Source organism: Populus alba, chromosome 15 (assembly GCF_005239225.2).
Source record: "Populus alba chromosome 15, ASM523922v2, whole genome shotgun sequence".
Lineage (NCBI taxonomy): Eukaryota > Viridiplantae > Streptophyta > Magnoliopsida > Malpighiales > Salicaceae > Populus > Populus alba.
Window position 1 is genome coordinate 8,544,490 of NC_133298.1, and position 10,292 is coordinate 8,554,781.

The window sequence follows — 10,292 nt, forward strand, 5'->3', positions numbered from 1 at the left end:
CATAACTATGAAATAATTAACTAAATTACTATAAGATTAGATAATGTATTATAGTACATTAAGTGGATCTATTTAATATTTGTAATTATTTAATTGTTATGAAGTGAATAATATTTATTTTCTAGAGGTAACAATATACTTTTTTTAGTCCTAAGTGCACAATTAATTTTAAATTAGTCCCTCTAATTTTATAAAATAAAATAAATAATCTTTCTAGCTCAAAAATTAATTAACTAGTCCTTGTGTTTTCAGTTTTATTTGTAAATTAATCATTTTTGTCGGTTCCATGTTTTTAATTTTTTTTTTTCAGTTTAGTTTCTTTTTCTTGTTTTGAAAATAGGTAATGTGGAAAGATTTAAAAGAAAATAAAATTTTGTAGAACAAAATAATAAATTTCAGCGTGGTTAACACTAATCAATGGACTAGTTATTTATAAGTTTTTGAAACTAGTGGAAATATTTAATTAGTTTTACAGAGCTAGGAGGATTAAATTATAATTAATTTATAATGTTAGTAACTAACGTAATTATGGGTTAAGTAATTAAGTTATCAAATGATAAAATAAATCATTAAGATATAATAAATAAATTATTAACGTAATTTGAAAGGATTATTCGAGTGGTTTGTTTTTAAAGAGGGATCAATCATCAAAATTTAATTCTCACATCTAATAAAATGAATAAATCGATCATCTCCCTAAAACCCACATTTTCTTAAATAAAAATAAAAAAAAACCCCACATAAACCTCCACTCTTCGTCGCAGATCTCTCCTTCTTTCTGTTCACAATCATGAGAAGAGCGTCGACTCTCGCGTCTTCCGTCTTCTCTCGGACCCTCACCTCCACCCTCCACGATTGCAGTGGCCTCTCCACCACCTCAGCTGCTACCATCAACCACCGCTTCCTCCATGCTGCACTCTTTAGCACGACCACCAGCACTGGCAGTTCCAACACTCGCCGGATCTTCAATCCTTTCTCCACATCTCTCGGTGTCGCGGGAGCCTTGGTCTCTGCCGCCGCCGCCGCCGCCGCTTCTCTCTCTCAAGAAGTCTTCGCCAAGGAGCCACCACCGGCCGAGCTCGTGCCCAAGGAAGTTGTTCTTTATCAGTATGAGGCCTGTCCTTTCTGCAATAAAGTTAAAGGTCTCCTTTTTATATGCAAGTTAGAAATAATTTTATGAATATAGAGCTTTTTAGCTTTACAGTTCTTAAAATAGTTGATTTTTTTTGTTTGGCAAAATTTTCAGCATATTTGGATTACTATGATATACCATACAAAGTGGTGGAAGTGAACCCTATTAGTAAGAAAGAGATCAAATGGTCTGATTATAAGAAGGTACCTATTTTGTTGGTAGATGGCGAACAGCTTGTTGATTCTTCAGGTTATTTTCATTGTGATTTTTCTTAAAAAGGGATTTTGAATTGTGTTGATGGATTTTATTTTGGTGGTTTAAATTTCGGTTATTGATTATGTTGAATTGAATGTGAGCAGCTATAATTGATAAGTTGGGAAACAAGATCCATGGTAAGGAAATTGTAGATTCTGCTTCTGATAAGGATGACGATGAAGAGAAAAAGTGGCGGAGGTATAGTGCCTCACTTTTGTAGCTTAGTTTTCTTTTTCGGTCATTTTGGTTTCTTTGTTTCAATGAAGACAGAGATGCATTACCGGTGTCATAAAAAGGGAATTTATTATTTATTGTTATCATATAAAATGGGAATGTTTAAATTTAGGGCAAGTTAATTTTGTTGGCAATGTCTTAACCTTAGCAAGCTTGTTCTTTTCTTTTGGTTAAAAAGACCTTTTTCTTTAAGTTTTGGATTTGGTGTTTTAGGAAAAGCATTTAAAAAGTAGTTTTGAATCCTGGCCTTAAAGGAGCTCCAACTGGTACTGCTTGGACTTAAGCTCCTGTCACTTAGGAGGAAATGGGTGCTAATATGAGCTAAAAGAATAGAGGAGGGAGGGTAGTAGGTTGGGTTTCTACTGAATTTGGTTATATATGTAATGTGGGAAAGTTAATAATCCGTGTAGTGTCTATTAATTTTAGAGTGTTGAAAAAGTTTCGTATTCTTGTAGCCATTTATGCAGTTTAACTGTACATATACATGAAGCAAATACCTACTTATCCACGCATGTTAAAATAAGCAGTAGTATGCTGTCTAAAATAGACTAAAAGAGATATATGATACAGGGAATAGTGCCTTAACTCTTAAATTTTTCTTTCATTAGGGGAATGGACAACCAATGTGTAAATGTGCAGATAGTCAAAAGAAAGATGAATTGCACTTGGTGTTCAGACCAATAAGTAATGTAGATTAGTTTTCCATGATTTTCATGAACTCAGCTATGGGTCCTTATATCTTGTCAAATTTCCATCTGAATCCAAGATATCTCTTCAATTTATATGGGTCCCTGGTATGAGTTCCTCTCTCCTTCAGTCAAGACCTACACGTTTACATTTCAGCCTTAGGTCTCCCTCCCAAAGTCTCGGAATTGGTAATCTATATCCGTTTCAGCAATGGTTCTTCATTATTTGTATCAAATTGTAAATCTAATCATGCAGAAGATATGGAATGAGAACTTGTTCGATCTTGATGCATTAGTTATGGCTGCCTTGCTGGATGAAAACTTAGCCCTGTAGCAGATTGATTGCTGTTGGGTAGGTTGTTTAGCTCGCCATATTCTATCTGTGATTGGTTTAAACCACCAACATTCTCCCACTTGACCATGAGTTCTTTAACCTCTCTCAAGCTGTGACATCTTAAAATAGGTGATAGAAAATTGTGTAGCTCAAAAATTCATATCCCACACATAGGCCATAATCCAATTGCAAGCATTAAATTTTTAAGACTAGGGAGAGATTTTCTCATAATTATCCACACATAGGCCATAATCCAATTGCAAGCATTAAATTTCTAAGACTAGCGAGAGATTTTCTCATAATTATGGCATCTTCGTCATTGGAATCAAAGGTTTACTTTGTTTCTTTCTTTTTGGTTTTTTATTCTTTCAAAATATTTTCGGTCATTTTATGTGTTTTTAAAAGTTTATATTTTCAAATAGAAGAACAACTCTTTTTTTATTCTCCAATGTTGATGGTTGTCCAACATAACTGGTGCTTCTCACCTGCTGTAACTCTGTACACCTTGAATGTCAGCATTTGCCAGCTACACTAGGTTTTTCCTAACTAACATCTCATTTTAGACTTAAATTGAAAATTTTAAATGTGCAAATGATGTGGGATAAAAGCATAGTTTTAAGACCCGGCCCGGTGGTCGGCCCGGTCCAAGGCCTGGTCAAAATTTATTTTTTAATTTTTTTTAAAAAATCAAAACGACGTCGTTTTAGCAAAAAAAAAAAAAAACAAAAAAAAAAAAAAAGTCAACGGGTCTTGACCGGGTCCCGGGTCTGGCCGGGCCAATTCCCAAGCGGGTTTTGGCCTTCACCCGGACCAGTCCCATGCCCGGGTCGGCCGGGTCCCGGGTCAACCCGCCGGGCCGGTCCGGGTTTTAAAACTATGGATAAAAGAGATTTGAAGATGAAGTAATAAGCTAAAACGAAAAAGCCAAAGAAAGAGAAGAAAAGGCCAAAGAAGAGAAGAATGAGGGTTGGAAAAGTCTGCAACTTTATAATTTATATTCAATTCATCAAAATTGTCTAACATTTAGAAAAATAAGATATAATACTAAAATCCTAACTAGAATAAACAATTGAGCTCATAGCCTAATAAATAGAATACCTAACAATAGCTAAATCAAGCTCAACAAATAAAGCCTAATTAAGAAACTTCAACTAAAAATGCAAATAAATTATACCAAAAAAACATAAGTTAAAGTCCAATCTCTCAATGGTTTGGTCTACCCTCCATCATCTATGATCATACGAGTGCATAATCGATATCTTGGGTCCGGTGTCCCTACTAACTATCTTGGAGTTGGAGAAACTCGACTCCGTCAACTCTAGTTCAAGATGACTCCAATAATACTTCCAAAGATCATGATCAAGCTGTTGCGATGTCTCTCTAATAATCTAGGCATAGTATGAATCTGTTTATCAAGCTCATTTACTGTGATTCGCTAAAATTTACAATCTTTGGTAAAAACAACTTGTGCATTCAAAGTAACATTAATATGTTCTTTCTATGCCAACGATAAGGATAAAAGGGAAGTGATATTAAAAGGAGCATTTAGAATAGGCTATCGTGTTTTATATATAATAAGGTCCTTCATGTTAAAAGTAGAGCTAATATTAAAGTTTAGTGTTAGTTTAATGACATAATTATTTGATTTAATCATTTGCAACATTTTGAATAGTCTAGCACTACTCGCATGAAATTTATGAGTAGTTTCCAAAGGACACCGTTTAGGTCTAATCTGTATTATGATATAATATTTAACATTAAGTGCATCATGATACTTGTGTAAATCAACTATAAATTTTTATTGTTCATTACTTGCTTGAATATGTTTTATGATCTTAACATGCAAATTATGAACTATATATGCAAAAAACTTGGCCGAATCAAACCTTTTAGAGTGAGGAGACATAAAAAGAAGATCTACAGGCTTTCTAGGTTTGTAACTATGAAAACTATATAACTTTATCTCCAATAAAGTTGGACTTCACCAATAAGCATCATCTTAGCAAATTTAACTCTTTTATTATCAAAAATGTTGTGTCACTTAAAGAATTGATCCATGTCATGAATTCCATATCAAATATCAAAGGGTCGATGACCCTCAAAAGTAAAGGCTTCTATTTTGTTAGGACTCATGACTCGTTCATCAAGGTATTTGTATTTAAAGTGACCTAAATGATAGTCATATTGGTGGTGCTCAAGATGAACTTGTCTACAATGATTATTCTTGTGATATGTATTGGTCTTTAAGTATCTTATTTGAGAACTCTCTTGGGGTTCCATTCTTGTAAACATGTTGGTCACCTAAGTTTGCATAAGTTGTAATTCCCTAAGTGTATCACTAATGGTTAGGTCAAATGATAAGTGTAGATTCAAAGTTAGACATTAGATGACCACGACGCAAATGCATGTAATACTAATATAGAGATGAAATTGAGATCACAAATGGTCCTTGCAAGCGGAATCATAATATAAAAATAAAGCTAACCCCATTTGGTTAAATGTGGAGATCAATAAAAAATGTAGTACACCGGGAAAATTAGAAGCATGCAATGCTGGACATTCTAAGTATAAACAAAAAAATGAAACACAATATCATAGGCACAGACTTACAATTATCAAAGGGGACAAGATACTAGATATCAATAACGAAAGAGGTTGATGAACAAAAATTTAAAGATAAAAATGTAAGGTAGATTTTTTTTAGGCACAAAAGTTATATTAACAACAACTTTAAATAACAAATGTAAAAAGCAGAAAATTAAAATTCAAGAAATCTGAAGGTAGAGTAATTCATTGAACTAGACTCAAATCATTAAATTTGATTGCAAATGACTTTGAATCGTTGATGTTATAATGTCCGGAATAATGTCATTTTGTTGCTTTCACTTTCCCTCTTTTTTTTTTTCCGGTCACTTTTCACTTTTTTTTCTTTTTTTTTTCTCTCCTTTTATTTTGACTCTTGAATTTTTTTTTTTAATAAATCAATATAAAAGATAAACTAAATGAGGGTTGAAAAAATATGTAACCTTGGAATTTTTATTCAATTCATCAAAATTGTCAAACATCTAGAAAAATAGGATATAAATACTAAAATCCTAACTAGAATAAATAATTGCGTTCATAGCCCAATAAATAGAATACATAACAATAGCTAAATCAATCTTAATAAATAAAGCCTAATTAAGAAATCACAACTAAAAATTCAAATAAATTAAACCTAAAAACATAAGCTAAAACCCAATCTCTCAATGGTTTGGGCTATCCTCCATCATTTATGATGATATGAGTGCCTAAACAATGTCTCAAGTTTGGTGTCCCCATCAACAAATAAACTTGTTGATCGACAAAAACAAAAAAATAGAAAAAAAAGGAAAATCAAATAGAAATTCTCAAAAAGCTGGCTGACTAATTTTTGCAGTTATTTCCTATAATTTTGCTTATGCGTATAGATGAAGTTATGGAACATTTGTAGAATTGTTTTTGGCGACGTGCATGCTTGTAATCTGATGCATACATAATTTCCTATTGTCAGAAAATCAATGCTCTCATACTCTTGCACATGCCATGCTTACATAATTTGGTCAACATGTTTATGCCATTTTTGGTTGATGTTCGTAAAACAGTTATCAACTTTTCACGTTTTTGTTTCTTTTCTTTCTTTGTAAGCACCATACTGGTTAGCTTTTAGTTGTTGCTGGCATGCCAATGCTAGATCTTGACATATTATTTATTGCTTATTTAGGTGGGTTGACAATCACTTGGTTCATATCTTGTCTCCAAACATATATCGAAATACTTCTGAGGCTCTTGAATCCTTTGACTATATCACAAGCAATGGTAAGATGATCCATGGATATGCATACCTGAATGAAACAGTAGTTTCCCTACAGCTGACTCTTGTGGGAAAGATATCTTTGGTTCAGTTTATGCATTTTTCCATTTATAACTTTGTGCCATGATTTATAATTATTTACTTATTGGTATATGGTTCCATTTTTTTCTCAATCATTAAACGAGGAAAGTCTAGTATGTTTATCCTTATAATATTTGCTCCATATGCTCATGATGCCTTTGAAAAAATATTACAATATTTTTGGGAAACATTGTAATTAACTACCTATCTAGTCCCTCTTCTTGTACATATTTCTATTCATGTTCATTTGTAAAGCTTTTGTTTGTATATTACTCTTAAATTCATTGATTATGTTGAAAAACATAATATGCCACCTTATTCGATTTGCTCAGGAAGGATTTTCCACTCAATTTTATTCCCTGCTGGATAATGTGAACATGAGTTACCTAGATTACTCTTAACTTTGTTGCATTGATGATTATTGTGAAAAACATGATATGCTTGACAGTATGCATACACTTTGTAAATCAACGGACCATTTAAATATCTTTTTCTATAAAACACTGCCAAGCAATGATCATATAAGTTATCTGCACCAAAAAAATAAAAATAAAGAATTGATGTGTGAAGTTTGATAGTTAAGAAGTAAAGTACAGATTGTCACCTGCATATACTAAATGCATCATTGTTTAAGATTTTCATTTAGTTTAATAGTGACCAAGTTTTTAGGTGTTGACATTCATCATACTTAGCAATAAGATGACCAAGTTCCTGGGCAGTTTCTCCTCATAGTCTATTCTTTAGAAAGTTAGAGTTGGTGTCTTAGAACCACTGATAATTACAAACTTGTCTCTAAGAACATTTTCCCAGTAAGAGCAAAGAGAGAGAATATTTGGTCTTTGAGAGCAATCTTATTTTGAGGGCAACATTGATGTGGCTGGTGTAGAACATTATGTCAGGATATTAGAAACAAAATGACTTGACACCCCTGTTTCATTGGAATTTCTACATTATTATACTTTTGGTTATCAGATAATTAATCCCATTAACTTGTCTTTAATATTCTAGAAATGGTCTATGGCTCCATCAAGCTTTAATCATGCTGTTCTGGTTTCAATGCTTTGTATCCCATCTCTCGTCTAATGTAAATGTGTGAGTTTGTTATTTTGAGGAACCTTTGAAGATCAGAAAATTAATAATTGTGTTGAATTGTTTCATCCGGGGATCACAACTACTCAATAACTTCCTTTAGTCATTCCTTTCATTTGATTGCAAGTGACAGTTATCATTTCATTTATGATTACTTCATCATCCTGTACTCATCCTCATATAGGTTCTAGGTAACTTATTCCAAGTTAATGTTGTTCATAGAATTATGCTTTTAAGGTTCACTCTGATTCTGTTCAAAATTATCTGTGAGATAGCATATATTTTGTCCTTTTATCTTGATTTCATTGTAAACTTCTCCTTTAAATGCAGGTAATTTTAGCTTTACAGAAAGAATCACAGTCAAGTATGCCGGTGCTGCTGCAATGTATTTTGTGTCCAAGAATTTGAAGAAGAAATATAACATTACTGATGAACGTGCTGCCCTGTATGAAGCTGTGGAAACGTGGGTGGATGCTCTAAATGGCCGAGAGTTTCTTGGTATGCAGTTCACATAATATCATATTAATGCACATGACTTGCAAACTATATGTATATACATGTGTGCGCTGCCATATCATTTTATATTGTAAACTCCAATAAAAAAACCAAACTAGAAGTAATGGGAAAACAGATGGCTTCCAGGGCCAGGCCTCCTGCACAATTGATCTGCTTTATCTCATAGAAAGCTAAGATAACTTTCACAACTGTTTAAAGCTAAGATTCTGATTTTAACCTTTGCACAACCTTTCAAAGCTGTATGTGACAGATATATTTATGTTTTTTCTTATATGCCACAGGGGGGTCAAAGCCTAACTTAGCTGACCTTGCTGTCTTTGGGGTATTGAGACCCATCCGCAATTTGAGGTCTGGTAGAGATATGGTGGAGCAAACTCGAATAGGGGATTGGTACACAAGAATGGAGAATGCTGTTGGGGAGTCTTCAAGGATGAAGGCATAGATTATGCACTACTCATTTTAACTTCCAGCTTCTACAACCACGGTATTATGAACAGGAACCAAAAGATTTGATAATGATTTTGAATGCTAAACAATTTTGTGATGGAAGAATTTGAAGCTGTAGCTCATTTTTTAAAACATGATTACTGTCGTATAATTGGAGAGAGATAGGAAAATAAAGAAATTTCACATGTGGATTGTAAAACTACCCATGGATCATCGTATTCTTAACTGGTACATTACACAGCTATCGTTTTTTATGCTATTTTGGTCCTTTTGTTTGTTGAATAAGCTATGGCTGCTCAATTTCTGTTATTTTACCCTGGCCTTGGCTGCTCAATTTCTGTTTTTTTTTTTTTTTTTTTTTAACATGGGTGTTCGGGCCAGCTTGTGCGTAACTCGATTAATTTTACGGGCCCTAAAGTTAACGATCATGTAAGCCTCTAATGGTTATCATATGAGCAACTACAAGGCTCGAACCTGAGACCACTGAGAGAACAAATTTCTTAGTTTCAAGCTCTTACTACTGGTAACCCTCTTAGATGGATGCTCAATTCTGTTATTGATAGAATGGGTGGCAGCAAAGCTACTTCAAGATTTGTTTGTCATGGTGTTAGAGAGTTGGAAAAAGACTAATGAGGTGAAATTCTTGCTTGTCTCCTTGGATGATGAATGGAATTGGTTTTCTTGAATAACACCCTGCGTATTTGGTAAGGATAGCTTTCTGTTTTAAGAACAACTACATTTGGCACAATATCACCTTAATATCTGCAGTTACGGGAAAGATCCTACTTCACATCAAGTTTTGAAGGCTCGAGCACATCTTCTTGTCACCATGATGCAACTCTCGTCCCAGTTTTTTGATGGGTGTCCCAGTCTGGTGTGCTTTTCCTACAAAGCAGCCAGCGAGGGAATTGGATTTTCTTGCATATGTGCTTGGATGGTGGACTGAATTGATTTGGCGGTTGAAACTCCTGCATATTTTGTTGAGCCTAAGCTTGGAGAGGAGGATTTTGATTTCCTATCCTTGAGAACAAAAGAAAAGAAAACGTTACTGTTCTCTGGTCTCACAACAATGTTTTTGTTTGACCACTGAGATAGGAAGCATTTGCATTTCAAGTCTTCACCATCAGCGGTTTTCTTACAGAACTACAAACAACCATATGGATCACAAATGCTTCTTCACATGGGACAATGGGAGTGACAGGTGACTTGGGACTTGAGATTTCCTTGCACAATCGTAAAAAACTGTATTCGGGGTAGAGTTATATCATGGTCTTTAGGACAAGGGGGGTCAAAGACTTCAGATTAGCCGGACCTTGCTGTGCTTGGAGTCATAAGACTCATCAGCGCATTTATGTTTGGTGAAGATATGACGGAGCTCGCTTGAATGGGGGAGGAGGACATAATAATGGAGAATACTGTAAGGGAGTTTTCAAGGTTTTGAATTCACAACATGATCTGTACTTGTGGAGTTTCTGTATCACCATGCTAAAGGGCAACTTAACAGAAAGAAACCACGGTTCTTTAACAAACGGTTTTAGATCCTTTAAACAATGGGTGTCGATTCTTGAGATTGTATTTCATTATTCAGATCTTAAAAACCATGACCGGTATGTCGTGGTATTATTGAGAAATTTAAGAAGAAGAAATATTCAATCCACTGGATGGACTGCAGGTGCTGTGCGCTCT

At 34.1% G+C, this 10,292-nt stretch overlaps 1 protein-coding gene across 1 annotated transcript; it reads left to right on the top strand.

Moving 5' to 3' along the window:
* The first annotated feature begins 654 nt into the window (after nt 1-654).
* Nucleotides 655-8,860, top strand: LOC118051010 (uncharacterized). Its single transcript, XM_035061510.2, has 6 exons — nt 655-1,142; nt 1,247-1,381; nt 1,492-1,585; nt 6,384-6,478; nt 7,974-8,141; nt 8,441-8,860. Exons 1-6 carry the CDS (start codon nt 791-793, stop codon nt 8,599-8,601), a joined length of 1,005 nt encoding a protein of 334 aa, XP_034917401.1. The 5' UTR covers nt 655-790; the 3' UTR covers nt 8,602-8,860.
* The last annotated feature ends 1,432 nt before the right edge of the window (nt 8,861-10,292 follow it).

Excerpts from the sequence above, each read along its gene's own strand:
- LOC118051010 (XM_035061510.2), top strand. The coding sequence starts at position 791 with ATGAGAAGAGCGTCGACTCTCGCGTCTTCCGTCTTCTCTCGGACCCTC. Across the intron at positions 1,143-1,246 it reads TTTCTGCAATAAAGTTAAAG|CATATTTGGATTACTATGAT; the intron begins GTCTCCTTTTTA and ends CAAAATTTTCAG. Across the intron at positions 6,479-7,973 it reads TGACTATATCACAAGCAATG|GTAATTTTAGCTTTACAGAA; the intron begins GTAAGATGATCC and ends CTTTAAATGCAG.